The sequence below is a fragment of the Selaginella moellendorffii genome, unplaced genomic scaffold, assembly GCF_000143415.4.
Source record: "Selaginella moellendorffii unplaced genomic scaffold, v1.0 SELMOscaffold_96, whole genome shotgun sequence".
In the NCBI taxonomy this organism is placed as follows: Eukaryota; Viridiplantae; Streptophyta; class Lycopodiopsida; order Selaginellales; family Selaginellaceae; genus Selaginella; species Selaginella moellendorffii.
In genome coordinates, this window is record NW_003314357.1 from 234,708 (window position 1) to 250,184 (window position 15,477).

General features: G+C 43.8%; 1 protein-coding gene across 3 annotated transcripts; it reads left to right on the forward strand.

Moving 5' to 3' along the window:
* The first annotated feature begins 11,034 nt into the window (after nt 1–11,034).
* Nucleotides 11,035–11,491, forward strand: LOC112342008. Of its 3 annotated transcripts, none has more exons than XM_024663100.1 (3): nt 11,035–11,125; nt 11,180–11,324; nt 11,407–11,491. In XM_024663100.1, the coding sequence occupies exons 1-3, from the start codon at nt 11,055–11,057 to the stop codon at nt 11,413–11,415; spliced, it is 225 nt and encodes a 74-aa protein (XP_024518868.1). In that variant the 5' UTR covers nt 11,035–11,054; the 3' UTR covers nt 11,416–11,491. The 3 variants fall into 3 exon arrangements, with proteins under 3 accessions (XP_024518868.1, XP_024518867.1, XP_024518866.1); XM_024663099.1 differs by having other exon boundaries at nt 11,386–11,454; XM_024663098.1 differs by having other exon boundaries at nt 11,180–11,448.
* Nucleotides 11,492–15,477: the final 3,986 nt, after the last annotated feature.

Consider the following 15,477-nt stretch of genomic DNA (forward strand, 5'->3'; position numbering starts at 1 on the left):
ACAAGGCAAGTTTCTTATGCTCAAGTCTGATAGTCATTTTGCTGGTGTTTATATTACAAAACAAACAAATAAAAACATCAATTTTCTCTATATAATTCATTAATGAAGCTAAGAACTATTATTTCCCTCAAAAAGGCTTGGAAGAACCAAATTGAAGCACCAGCTGCTGGTTGGTTTTATTTTTTTCTAGCAGCAAGGTTGTTTTTCTCTAGAGACAAATTGATCTTGAATCCCAGATTTTCCTACAGACACAATCAAGGCTATGTAAGGAATGCTGTGTAAGGGATTAGAGCATTGACTGTGGCACTAGATTCAACCAAGAGTATGGTTCTTAGCCACAAACACTTCAATGATGGCATGGATTATTATCATAGCAAGGTCTATCACTGACTTAAAGGTATACAGCCATTTCTCCAAATGATCTTTACCACCTGTTGGATTTAGTTGCATGAGAATCCTCTAAGAACATTAAGAGCCTAAGTGCTAACATAAGTATCAAATTTGGACAAGCTGAGAGTTCCTTGTAGGAGGCTACAGAAAGAAACTTCAAACCATTACCATATCAAGAGCAATGGCTTCACTTTCACTCAATGTTTCCCAAACCCCTTTTATGAAATTTAATGGATAAGCACCTGTCTTTAGAAACATTGAAAGCTAAATCACATCCCCAATAAATCAAAACCTACTTTAATTTCCTAATAATGGGTAAACCAAAATAATCATACTCTTTCCAAACAAATATACTCTTTACTTGTAAATTCAGTCATTGTTCTTCTCCTTGGTGGGGCACTTCTTTCTCTAAATACACACAAACTTTACACTATAATTAAAAATTGCTTTATGCTTGAATGAAAGTGGGCTTTTATTCCATGCATAAACTCAATACAATTTCTGCAAATGAGAAATATAAAAGAGTTACTTCTAATTAATAATTATTAGTATATTCTGTTTTCTTATTTATTATAAAAGGTATTAGAGTTATTTTTATGCTCTTAATATGTTTTAAACTTATCAGCACTAAACATTATTCATAAAACTACTCTCTCCATTACTCATATAAAGTTTTACAACTATACTATAAACTATTTAAAACCTTTCATTTAAACAATTATTTTAATATCTAAAGGAGTCACTAAAAATTGTGTTTAAAATAATTCAATATTCTTTTGGAATTTTGTCATATTTATTTTAATCTATATTTTCCAATGGAGCTGGAATCTCAGCATCATCATACTCATAATATTAACACTAAATTATTAAAATTAAACATAATTTTCTAGTACAAATGTTGCTTATAGTAGTCAAGACCCCTGACAAGATCAAGACTAGAAAATGCAAAAAGACAAAGAGAAAAGTTAGTGGAAACAAAGAAGAGGCCTTAGACTGGTGTTGATTTAGATTGTGGAGAAATGGAACAAGGCTAACTTATATATACTATAGGTTGATGAAGCTCCACCACTCTTGGATCGAGGACGGCCTAAATATAGCTGAGGTCGAGGAGGTGCCACATCATCATCAGGAATGTGGCTCGAGACTCAGGAATCGGGAAGTGTCTCGAGAGTCAGGAATAGGGAAGTATCTCGAGAGTCAGGAATGTGGTCTACAGGTCAGGAATCCGGCGAGAGTCAAGAATGTGGCAAGAATTGGGGGATTCCTGACAGCACCCCCTCCTCAAGAACGAGTGGAACGAGGATGTGAACGAGAACGAAGAGGAGGATGAGATGAGCGGCGAGGGATGGGAGATGGAGAAAAAGAATGAGGACTGGGACAAGAAGGATAGCGGCGGTGGAAGTCCTGAACAAGGTTAGGAGAATGAATCAGGTTGTCCGCAGGTTCCCAAGTGCGTTCCTCAGGTCTGTAACCCTTCCAATCCACCAGATAGTAGAGTTTAGACCATGAAATCTTGGAATCAAGGATGTCCTGAACCTCGTACTCAGACCCATCCTCGAGCTGCACTGGTGGAGGCGGAGGAATGACCCGATTTGGAATAAGACTGGGAATATAAGGCTCAAGGAGAGAGGAGTGAAAAACGGGTGAATTTGATATGAGGAGGGAAGTGCAAGGCGATAAGTGATAGGATTAATGATGGCAGTGATAGGGAAAGGACCAAGGCGTTTGAAATCAAGTTTTGGACAGGGCCTGGTGGTGGAGATATTTCGCCTGAGGAGCCAGACTTTATCCCCGATATTGTAAGGGGGACAATCCTGACGATGGACATTGGCAAATGTTTTATGAGATTCCTGAGCACAATGGAGGTAGAAGGAGATGGAGTTGTGGATTTCCTGGATGTTGGAGATAAATGCCTCAGAGCGGGGATTTGAACGAGAGGATTCAGATGGAGAAGGAAGTGAGAGATTGAATTGGGGATTTCGGCCAGAGCTTGCAAAGAAGGGGGAAACTCGAAGAGAGGAGTGAACAAAGTTGTTATAGGAGAACTCAGCAAGAGGAAGGATATCAAACCAGTTATCCTGATGATAGTTGATGAAGCACCTCAAGAATTGTTCCAACGTCTGAATCATTCGCTCGGACTGCCCATCAGTTTGAGGATGATATGCCGAAGAGAGGTTGGCCTTCACTCCAAGCAGCTGCAAAAACCGTTGCCAGAAATGAGAGAAGAACTGAGGCTCCCGATCCAAAACCACATCTGTAGGAATCCCATGAAGTCGGAAAATTTCCCTGAATACCAGTTTTGCCATGTCCTCGCCCGAAAACTCCTTGGTACATGGCAAGAAGTGCGCCATCTTTGTGAAGCAACCCACCACGACTAAAATGCTGTTGAAGCCTCCAGAACTCGAAAGATCACTCAAGATGGATTCCCAAGGACCTGAAGGGACCGGAAGGGAACGAAGCAAACCTGAAGGAAGGTGGCAAGGTACCTTATTCCGGGCACAAGTGTCACAGGAGGTAACAAAAGCTTTGATGTAGTCGTCCATGTGAGGCCACCAAAAGTCCCGTGCAACTAGCTCATAGGTTTTTGCAATGCCGAAGTGACCAGCAGTCGGGCTATCGTGGCACGCCATCAGGACCAACCTTCGAGCATCACCTTCAGGAACGTAAAGCTGCTCCCCACGGTACAATAAACCATCTAAGAACTCGAACTCGTCAAATCGCCGGCAGTCGGGAGTCACTGGGTGTCCAGCCTGAAGATGGGGGAAAATGTCGCTAGTGAGATCATCGGATTGAAGATCGTTTCTGATTGCATCCATCAAGGAGGAGTCTTGAGGGGCCAGGGAAATTGCCATAACTTGAAGCCGATCAGGACCGAGGATAACTTGATCCTGTTGATCGAAGGCAGGATTACCAGGCCTGAGACTGAGATAGGAGTGCCTTGAAAGAGCATCAGAAAGGCCTTGAAACTTTCCAGGTCTGTACTTGATAACAAAGTCAAACCGACTTAGGAATTGTGCCCACCTTGCTTGACGATGGCTTAAAACTCGGGAAGTGGCAAAGTACTCGAGATTTTTGTGATCCGTCCAGATTGTTGTTTGATGGCTCGCCCCCTCCAAGAAACGGCGCCACTCTCCAAAGGAATCCACGATGGCAAGGAGCTCCTTGTCGTGGATTTCGTAATTGATCTCCGCAGGCTGGAATTTCTGAGAATGGAAAGCGACCGGATGAAGTTTGTGATCCGCTCCGAGTTGAGACAGCACAGCACCAATGGCAAAGTCGGAGGCGTCAGCCTCGATGAAGAAAGGTTGTGAGGAATCAACATGGATCAAGACAGGAGCAGAACTGAAGGCCGCCTTGAGTGTGTCGAAGGCCTGCTGGGCAGCAGCAGACCAAGAGAAGGGAACATCCTTGTGAGTGAGATGTGTGAGAGGAAGGACAATGTCAGAGTAGTGATCAATGAATTTGCGGTAGAAGTTGGCGAAGCCAAGGAAAACCTAAACGTCCGACATTGATTGTGGAGGCTCCCATTTGAGAATAGTCTTGACTTTGGCAGGATCCATCGTGATACCCTCAGGAGTGACAATGTACCCAAGGAACTCCATAGACTGCTGATCAAAGGAACATTTCTCAAGCTTTGCGTATAGGCCGTGTTCTCGCAGCTTCGCTAGCACCTTGCGTACATGTTCGTCATGCTCCTCCTGAGTTTTTGAGTAGATGAGGATGTCATCAAGGTAGACGATCACCATCTGATCAAGAAACTCCCGAAAGACATCGTTCGCCATGTGTTGGAAAACTGCTGGAGCATTTGTCAAGCCAAATGGCATGACAGTGTACTCGAAGTGGCCATAGCCGGTTCGGAACGCAGTCTTCCACATCACCAGGCCGGATCCGGATCAGGTTGTATGCTCCACGGAGGTCGATCTTGGTGAAGAAGCGGGCACCGCCGAGACATTCCAACAGGTCCGAGATCAGGGGCAGCGGATAACGGTTCCGAACAGTCACCTTGTTCAAACCTCGGTAGTCGATGACTAGCCGCAAGCTCCCATCCTTCTTCTTGACAAAGAAGACAGGCGCTCCAGTCGGGGACTGCGAATGCTGAATGTAGCCCGAGGCAAGGTTCTCATCCACGTACTCTTTGAGGGCCTTAAGCTCGGATGGGGATAACCCGTAGATAGGCCCCCACGGAGGTGACGCTCCTTCCTGTAAATCAATGGGACAATCATAAGGCCGATGAACAGGCAGTACACTAGCTTTTTTCTTGTCAAACACATCCCCAAAATCATGAAGGAAGACTGACAGGAAAAACATGCAAAGCAAAAAGAAAAAGAGGTTCTTCATGAAGGAGTTCTTTCATAGTGATTGTGGAAATAGGAGGAGGCGTACGACTAAATGGAATGATGAGACGAGGATACAGTCCAGTGTAAGATGGAAGAGAGGAAAAAGAAGAGGGTGAAAACTTTATAGAGTCAGGAATAGAACCCCGATTTGAGTTTAGGGAACTTTTCCTAATTCGGACTCGATGAACAGTAGGGGAAGCCGTGGGAGAGATGAGCAGTAATTCCTTCCAACAGATTTGAGGCTGATGTAGTTGGAACCAAGGAAGACCGAGCACCACAGAGGAGGACTTGCTGTTGATGATGTTGAAGGTGATATCGGTGACGGTGGACCCGATGTGTACTCGAACGGGCAATGTTTCCCTAAGTCCAGAAGATGGAGACACAAAATGCCCGCCGATGCCTTCAACCCTCAAATCCCGTATGGTAGGAGAAAGAGGAACGTGATGTCGGGCAGCAAAGTCCGTGTCCATGAAGCAGGAAGTTGCACCCGAGTCCAGTAACGCCAGAGCCTTGAGTCCTGATTGTCCGGTGAAAGAAAGGAGACATGGGACGCGGAAGTTGCGGGAATTGGTGGTGGCTTTGATAAAAGGTGGTGAGGAGCTTGATAAAGAAGAAAAGTGATTTTTATTCAGGGAGTCCAAACAGACAGCTCCTACTCTGTTTGGACAGGGTCGTTTCCCGACTATAATAGAGGTGGACTTTGAGGCAGAGTGAACTCGAGCAGTCGAGGAGGCTTCTTGGGACATACAGCTGCTTTGTGATTAGGATCAGCACAATAGAGGCAAAGATTATGAGATATTCAACGTTGCTTCTTAGCAGGACTCAACTTCTCTCTAATGAGTCGGGGAGTACCAGAAATATCCATCGGAACCGGAGCAGTAGGTTTAGGAGTATGCCCCGAAGACTCAAGCTGGGATTCCTGAGTCTGGGACGGAAAAACAGCGGCGCGGCGACTTTCCTGACGACGTTCAAAGAGATGATTGTCACATCGAACAGCTTTGTTGATGGCATCCGACAGGTCCTTGGGATCCTCTATGGTGAGCAACAAATCCTTGACACCGTTGTTGAGGCCGAAACGAAATTGGTCAATCAGGGCCCACTCATCCCACTAAGTGTCCAAAGCAAGGAGTTGGAACTCAGCAGCGTAGATCGAGGCAGGACGAGACCCCTGAGAGAGACGTCTCATCTTTGTGGTAGCAGCCTGAACCCGATCCGTCTCGCCAAAACATGCTTCGAGCTTCTCTTTGAACAATTGAAGATCTATCAGTTCTGGAACCACAACCCCTTTCATGCTCTTCTCCAAAAGAGGAGAAAACCATGACAAAGCTACACCTTCGAGCAACGTCCCAATCGCGCCGATTTGAGACTCGGGAGTAGGGTACCGCCGATGTTGAAGTGCGAAGATCAACTCCATCTAGTTCAGGAATCCGCGAAGCTCCGAACACTTGCCTAAAAATTTCGCTGGGAAGCTCACCTTCGGTTCAGGAACTTTGCTGGATCCTTGAGCTGAAAGTGAAGCAAGCTCCTGTTGCATGCGAAGAAGGGTCGCCTTCAGCTCGGTATTCTCAAATTGGATTTTTGCAAGGACTTCAGCAAAGAAATCAGGATGGCTTGGAGACTCCATTGGCAAGAAGAAAGAAAAAAGGGGGAAAAAAAAAGGCAAAGGTAATCAAACAATCAAAACGAGTTAAATCAAAAAACGAAAAAGCACAATTTGAATCAAACTGTCAAGACCCCTGACAAGATCAAGACTGGAAAATGCAAAAAGACAAAGAGAAAAGCTAGTGGAAACAAAGAAGAGGCCTTAGACTGGCGTTGATTCAGATTGTGGAGAAATGGAACAAGGCTAACCTATATATACTATAGGTTGATGAAGCTCCACCACTCTTGGATCAAGGACGGCCTAAATATAGCTGAGGTCGAGGAGGCGCCACATCATCATCAGGAATGTGGCTCGAGACTCAGGAATCGGGAAGTGTCTCGAGAGTCAGGAATAGGGAAGTGTCTCGAGAGTCAGGAATGTGGTCTGCAGGTCAGAAATCCGGCGAGAGTCAAGAATGTGGCAAGAATTGGGGGATTCCTGACAATAGTAGACACAATAAAAAGAATACTTCAACATTAAAATAAAATAAGTACTGACTAAAATGATATATTTCATAACTTAAAATAGAAAAGTTGAATAGCTCTAGCTATTCTAATTTGTAAATTAATTTTTGTTTTCAAATAAACTTATGATACTTATTACACATTCATCAATGAATCTAATCACATTGAGTTGTATAATATCTAAATTATATTATGTTTAGCTATGTATGTTATCAATATGAATATGTTAAAAATTGATTACAACTCTTTGAAATTACTAAATCATCAGAAATAAACACGATGCTCCCAATGTAGTTGGGACTTTTGCTAGTACTCCCTTATTTAAAAGTGCTATTAGCATATGGCATTTTTTATTCCATTCTAAGAATATTGAATTTTACTTAAGGATGCTCCTAATCAGATAGATTAGATTTGTTACTCTCCAAATGGAGGGTTACAATTCTTACATGTGGCAAAGAGGTGGTGACGATTGAAATCACCTCTTGGGTTGTAATCTTTTAGGGTAGATTGTGGGGGGCAGATTGTGAAAGTGCTTTTATTCTTGAGGAATAGTGCAATGTTCTTGTTCTATTCATGATCTATGGCTATAGCATATTTAGTATAAATGCTGGCAGGGACAGAGCACCAGTGTTCCTGGAAAGGGTGATGGAGTGACGTGGGAGGTGAAGCAACTGGCAGAGGAGGAGCTACAGGGATGTTGGTGGAGTTGCTGTTGGCAAAGGTAGCAAAGAGTCATCGCTAGAGGAGGTGAGGTGTGGCCTAATGAAGGACGTGGGCAGAATGAACTATGGCTCCAAGCTTGTTATGCAGTCACCAACATCCCGTTCTTTCCAGATTTTTTGTAGCCAACAGCAAAGGCAAGATCAATGAAGAAAGCCCATGCAAGCCTCTGTAATGGACGTGAGAATTATTTTATTGGATGCCTCTGGTGGAACAAAAGAGAGTCTCTGCCAAAGGAGGAGCTTTCCCGATCCCTTCTCTCTCTCTCTCTCTTTCACACACACACACACACACCTCGATATCTTCTATTCTTACAGCACTCCCTATTTTCCTTTCTCTATGCTGATGGAGTGTCAGTTGCTCATATTATCAGGGATTTATACAGCTTAATGGCTGTGTCATTCCATTGTCTGCAGTGATTGGAGCTTTGGAAGCTTGGTGAAGTCTTTGACATCCAAGTTAAGGCTCTCGCAAGTTTCACATGAACTTAAAACATTTCCTTGTTTTTCAGTCGGAGGAAGTCTTGCAAGTGTTGGCACTGGATTAAAGCAAGAGACCACTGTTGCTACTTTGGTCACTGCTCATGCTGTGAAGGATCTCCCAATTTCCGTGCAAACTCCCTCACACACCCTCACTCCTCTTGCCCAGAATCCCCTCAAAATCCTTCAGCTTCCCGGCCGTTGCAAACATATGCTACTGCAGCAATCTGTGGTGAGATTCAAGCCGTGGTGTGCAAAGCACCACTCAGGTAAAATCGAAAAGCTTTCTACCAAAATGATTTTTGATGGACTGTGACTGCTCATGAATTACTTGAAGCCAGGGTTTTATTCAAAGCTACTTTTTGGCATTTTGAATAATTATGACTGTTTAATTAAGCATAACCCTTGAACCTTTAACCCTGCAAGAGAAAATATTTGATGGCGATTTGATGCATATTCAGGTTTTCAGGGCTATTACTGACATACATGGATTAAGGGTTTTCATTCAAGCAACTTGCGGGTTCTTTGAATTCCTTTAATTTTTAGGCTTCTTAAGGAAATTGTCGGCCCAGCCACTGCCGGCAACAGACTTTTCAAATGACACTAATTTGTATTAAAGCTTAACATTTTCTCTGCCAAAAAGTCATTTCAAATGGCTTTTTGGCAGCCGAATAAAACACTGCTTAAAGCTGTTGGCCAGAAAATAGAAGATTTTGAAAGCTCGGGTTGATGAAGGTAAGCACTGCCTTGGTAAGAAGGCCTTCTTCATATATTCTATGTATAACAAGAACAAGCATGAGGATTGGAGCAATGTTCAATTCTTTGGACGGGGTTGTACCTTGGCTTGTTTATCTTATCCACGAATTTGTTTTTAATTAAAAAATTGAGCTTCATCTTGATGGTGAGCATGTCAAGAAAGCTTTAATAGCATGCTTTATAAGTTTTTTGAGAAGAAAATACTAACAAATTGTACCTTGTACTTGGTGAAGAGAAATTTTGGTTATATTTGCAGCAAACCAGAAGAGAAAGATAGTGGCAAACACCTTTTCCACATTTACTTCCTCTTGCTCACTGTACAGACAGTGTACAGCCTCGATTGGTGATGGCAAATCCAACATGGGACGAATTGGCTGTATCCCATCAAAGGTTGTAGCATTTTCATGCCATCACTTGGATGGCTCTTATCAACCATGGGAATTGATAGCTTAATCATAAGAAATTATGGAATGTTATTCACATGTTGAATTTGGTCTTCACAGGTATTTTGTTTTGGAGCAAACACTCTTTCCAGTAAAGTCCTTATCTTTTTATTGCTATCTATTTTGTAGGTACCACATTGATCCACATGTTGTAGCTCTACCACCTTTTCTGGGACATTTCCAACTTCTTGAGGATGTTCATTTGCTCTAGAGCAGCAAGCTTCCTTTGGTGTGTTATTTCTTTGAGGGCTGGAATGGATCCATTTTACCTCATGTACCAAAAAAAGCATTCCACCTAAGACTGACATTGATTTTGCATTTCAAACTAAACTATGTGAGCTTCGATGGAGTATGCAGAAAAGTTGGACAGTGCTGGAGAGGGAATTGATTCTTCCTCAAGATCATTATGCCATCCCTGGTTGATCAGTTTCTCCTTTGCTGACCATTCTTTGGGGGAGTCTGCTGGAGTAGCTTCTGATGAAGATGGAGATAAGGGATGCTCAAGATCATCAGTGCCACGGCTGCCAATCACATTTGTTGTTAGTTTTAAACTCTAGAGATGGAACATACTAAAAGATAATGACATTCTCTGTGTTTATGAGCACAAATAGGTATGCTTTAGTAAAGGTTTCTCACAAAGCTCACTAGTTTCCTTTTTCCTATTGTTTGTCACACATGGAGTCAAGCCAATGGCCCAGTGCCAATATCTTGGTTCACTCCTCAAGCAGGCCATGATGACAGCAAAGCACATTATTCGCATAGCCAACTCTATCCATTTAAATGTAGAAATGCTCTAATGTTTATTTGGACAGGCACCCTTATCCTTGGATGAGTGCATTGCAAGTTCATGGCTTTGGAGACTATATCAAGATCTTTTGACAATCTTGTAGCCTTTCAAGGTGCGGATCACACAATGCAATGTGATTCTAATGCTCTTTTGCTTGCATTTTCTCTTTTCTTTCAGAAGAATCTCTATTGTTTCTATGATTAATCATAAAGAACTTAGTAGAATAAGAGGTTAAGATCTATATTTTCAATAACATTGAGACTTCTTGCTTATGTTGGTAGCCATGAGTGTTTTCTTGAATGCACAGTAATCACATGTCTTAAAAACTTTATATATATATATATAGGATTTTATAAGCAATCACAATTGTTATACTTCTATGAATATATCAATCAGAAACATAAGAATATAATGTTATTAAACATTCATTTTTTACTTTGATTTTAAATCCTTTGATTGGGATACCTGTCTCCAACTATAAATGGTATAGCTTTTTTTAAAGAAATCTTAATATTGCAACTGAAAAACTATTAACCACAGTGAAATAATAAAATATACAAATAATAATTTTAGAAATCAATAAGTATATTTTTAAAAGTATTTTAAATTTTATCAATACATATAGATAATGATTCAATAACTGAGACTAATAATGTTAGATGGATTTATCTAGTTTCTAGTTTAATACATTTAAATTTTCTATATTATTATAAGAAAGTTTTGTTAAATTTGATAACATTCTTTGATACCATCACACTATGCTATAAGGGATACATGTTTGGCATCATCATATTAGAAAAATCCCCTCCTAAGACGTCCCTCAGGCTCTGGCCTTTTCTCCTGAGCATTTGCAATGAGCTGCAAGCAATTAACATTTCTAAATATATAGTGAGTAGTATATAGTTTTATATATACAACATGACAAGGGGATCACGAGCCGAATATTCTTTGCGCACCAAGTCCCGTTACGCGTTCGATTCCTGCGGGTGTCCCTTTCTGGGGTTTAATTTCTCTCTCTTGTTCTTGTTCGGGGTGGATGAGGATCGCTGGAGGCGAGAATGTGAAGCTCTTCGATGTCGCCAGGGTTGCGCTGGTGGAATCACGCGAGTAAGATCTGCCTGCATTGCGCGACGATATGTCGTTGTTTTCCTTTCCTTCCAGAGATCGTCAAGCTTCTAGGATCTGTGCGGCAGGCATCCTCGAGACGTTTCGTTTAGCTCAAAGTCGTGGAGAGATCGTCGTTGGAATCTGGGGCATGCAAAGCTCCAGGGATGATCACGCAAAGACGAGCACCTCCTTCGATCAGGTAAAGCTTTCCTCCCTTTGTTCCTGGTCACGTAGTGAGCTTTTGCCATGCTTCCTCATAGAGTTTTTGTTCGGCCGAGCAGAAAGCTTGACGATGGATCGGTGCATCTAGTACTGGAGGCAGTCCAAAGGTATGTTTGGGTCGCTCGCTTTCTTCATTGACACGCGGCCGAGGAAGGCAGGTGGTCTTTCCAGGAAAAAATAGAGCTGGAAAGCGAGCTCGAGCAACCTCTCGAGGGCGAGAGGTAAGTATGAGGTCGCTACAACTTGAGGCCCTGCCACGACTCGAGGGCCACAAAGAACCTCTGCCAACCGAAGTAGACCCCCTCTATGATGAGAGCAGTCAGGTCCCTGGGCTCGTGGTCATCCTCGCGAGCACTCTCGAAGCACTTGAGGCCCGGTCTACAAACTCGTGCTGGCGGCCAGCGCCAGCAGCGAACAAGACATTGGGGAACACAGCCACGCTGCGAAGCAAGTAGGCCAGCATCATCCTCCCGCATCGCCCATTCCCATCCACAAACGGATGGATGCACTCAAACTTGTAGAAGAAGTCCGAGGCCAGCACCAGGAGCTGCTCCACCGTCTTGCAGCTCCTTGTCGTCGCCTCCTCCTCAAAGAGCCGCTCCACATCCGCGTTAGTCTTGCTCACCAACTTGGACAACTTGGGCCGGATTGCCCAGGCATCCGCGTAGAAGTGCTGCCTTCCGCTGCTCGTGATCGTCATTGCAACCTCGCTGCCGGAACGAAACAAGCCTGCGATCTCCGGCCTGCTCGGCTCCATAAGAAGCTCGTGTGACTGCCTGAGCTTGTAGTTGTTGACGCTGGGAGCCTCCTCGGCCTTCTCCTCCTGGAGCCACCATGCGTTGAATGCTCGGGACAGGCAGCGGACTTGTTCCAATCTCTCGTCTGGAGCCACCACTTCGTGGAGCTGCTCCAGGGCGTGGAGTGTTTGGTCCCGGGTATCAAAGCCTTCCAGCTCCAGCTTGTTCACCTGGAAGAGGAAGTCGGCCATAGCGTCGCGCTGCCCGTACACGTCCAGCGCCCATGCTTTGGCATCGCCGTCCAGGGCCTGGAACCTCTTCACGTACCCACAAATGGCGTCCACCATGCTGCTCGTCGCCGGGGCTCCGTCGCCATCGCACCTCCAGAAGGGCCTCTCCGCGTATCGCCCCATCTATATGCCCTAGCCTCAACCCAGAAGGGCCCCCTTTTATACAGCCAAGGTTTGAAAAGGGGTACATTTGAATTTCCCGGGCTTTGACACGCGGCACGCGATAATTGGCTGTCGGCGCAAGCTCATTCTTCAGGGCTTGGCGAGGCGACGGCGTGAGCGCGATGGCGATGGCGATGGCGATGGCGCTGGCGGGGTGAACGATTGATCCAGCGCCAGCGCAGGGTAGGCGCTTCGGTCGATCACAACGAAATTTCATAGTTTCTTGCTCTAGATCGCTCCCTGTTAGCTGGATCGGGCCGGCTCAGCGTCAGCGATCGATTTCTCCTCTCGCCCCGGGTGTGTAGCGCTCAGCTACCTTTTCTTGCTGCAGAGCTAGGATCCAAGAGCAACTCGCGGCCTGTGTAGGTATGGAGATCGATATTGCCATATTTCCAACGATTCCATGAAATGCACCTTCCTAGGGTCACAGGACTTGTGAATTTCTCTCGGCTGGTATCATGGATGGGCGGCGCGCGGCTCTGAATCTCGTCCGAAGTGCTGGTATGCATTTCGATCTCTCAACCTCGTATAGTGTTTGCTTATATTGCAGTGAGGAAACCAAGGGGAAAAGCTGGCAAGGAGAAGGAGCCAGAACCACTGCTTACACCGTCCAACCACGCAGGCTTCTGGTATGTCTTATGTCGCAGCTCTCTCCACGTACTTATCCAATCTACTCCAGGTTTGAGGCCTTCTGGGACACCCAAGCTATCAAAGTTGCTACGTCCCATGGCTTGGACGATCCTGCTCGATCCGCAGGGCTCTTGAGAGGTCTTGCCGTCATCAGGTCCTGGCCGGAGAGCTCACCCATCACGACCCTGCAGCTGTTACAACTGCACGAAGCTTTACAGCTGACACCGGTCTCGGCATTCCGCAGTTATGGTGCCATGTCCTCTGCTGGAAAGAGTTACGCACATCCCCGAGACATCCAGGTCAAGATGCGGAAGTTCCTGGACCGTCTCAATGCAAGCATCGCGGAGCACAGCAAGAGCAAGATGAGCATCGCCAAATGGGCCTCCACGGTCGCAAGGCTCATCATCGACTTCGAGAAGATCCATCCGTTTGAAGATGGTAATGGGCGTGTTGGACGCCTGCTTGCGCTGCACCTGCTGCGTCGCATTTCAGCCTTCCCAGCGGCCTTCTTCACTGCAGCTGAGCACGGATCCCGGGACAGGTTCATCACTGCTTTCGAGGAGGATGACGAAGACGAGCTGGCAAAGATTCTACTCGGCAGCCTCCAGGGAACAGACGCTGCATGGAGAGAGTTCCTTAAATCGAAGCTCCAGTGATCTCGAACAGGAAGACAGGGGAAAGTTTGTCCTGGTATTTTTTTTCTTTTCTACTTCTTTACATGACTACGCTAGAACTTCTGCATTGTCCAATAAAAAGCTGTGAACCAAGACAACTCAAAAACTTTCCTTGAGCACAACTATCCATGGCATGCTCCAGTGAAAACTAGCAATGGATGCTTTCGTGAGGACAGATCCCCTTCGTTTACAGCTTTGCTATAAGATGGGGCTTACCTGACTAACGTGTCATGCATGAATATTTGCTGGACGAGCTCGTCTATGGAATCGCTCTCGCCTTTTCGCTGCCTGTCTGACAGTGGCTTACCAGCCTTGCCTTGCTCACCACTATCTCCGGAAATCCAAGTCTAAACGGGCCGCAGGTGACACATCTCAAACTTGGCTCCCTGCTCTTGAGGTTAGCCTTTATCGACTTACTAATGTTCGATCGACCTTCGCTCCAAGCCACTGTTCTCGCATCAGACCATCCAACATAGATAGAAAAGTCCTCCCATGCTCATCTCATGGCCATCTTGGAAACCTGGAAGTTGGCTCGGGCTTTTGGAGCCACCACGGAAGCTGTAAACTCTGGGTTGGGCTGGGGGCTACGTAAGCGTTGGTGACCAGCACCAACACTTAGCACATGGTAAGCAGCACCAACCTTTTTGCTTGGAAACCACAGGCACAAACCCCGGTGGTGACGATCGTCCGGACTGGAATTGCCCTCCTTTCAATTGCGTAGTACTCCATCACGTAGAGAAGGGGGTAGTGATGGCTTATATCAATTGTTTTGTCCCTGAAGAAAAGACATAGACTCGATGATTGACGGGCATGGATTTCTTGGCAAGGAGCTCTAATATATCCTAACATGTGTCTCTTATAGCATATCAAAGAATGTTATCAAATTTAACAAAACTTTCTTAGACAGAAAATTAATAATATAGAAACTATAATTGTATTAAACTATAATTTTTAAATTAACATCCAGTGAAACTGAAACTCATATACTCATATGTTAAATGTAAAAGCCAATACTTATTCTAGGCACATGCTTAAGATCTAACAGCTGAAAACTAATTATAATTGCCTTAATACAATAGATTGCTCTATATTATTATTCTTATCTAATATTGTTTTTTTTTGCTATAAAAGAAATATGTTAAAATATATTTATAAGAAAACTAAATTTTATTTTTTATAGTAATTGCAATAGATGTTGTTGATTTATGTTTTATAATTTTTATATTAAGATATTTAACATATCACTTTAAAAAATTTAGTGTGTTTTTATTTGTTTTCATTTGAGGTGATTGGTATATATCTTTGATAAGTCCATTACAAATTATGATTATAATGTGGTGTATCAACTTACTTATAAATAAATAAATCTAACGTATGCTATGAGTGTCAAATGTCTTTAATTTTGTTAAACATTTCTTTGCTATTAATTATGGGTCATATTTTATTTTTATAAATTATTTTCTAATTAGAACTTATTCTTTTAGATATAAAGTTTAAAATTCTTAGATTTTGTACGCTCTAAGTTTTAACTATAAAAACAACTATATGATCTAGGAATGTTTCATGTTCTTACAACTTGGCTTGACTCGTGATTTATTAATAATATTATTAAGTACAGGTAGATGTTGGACACCAAA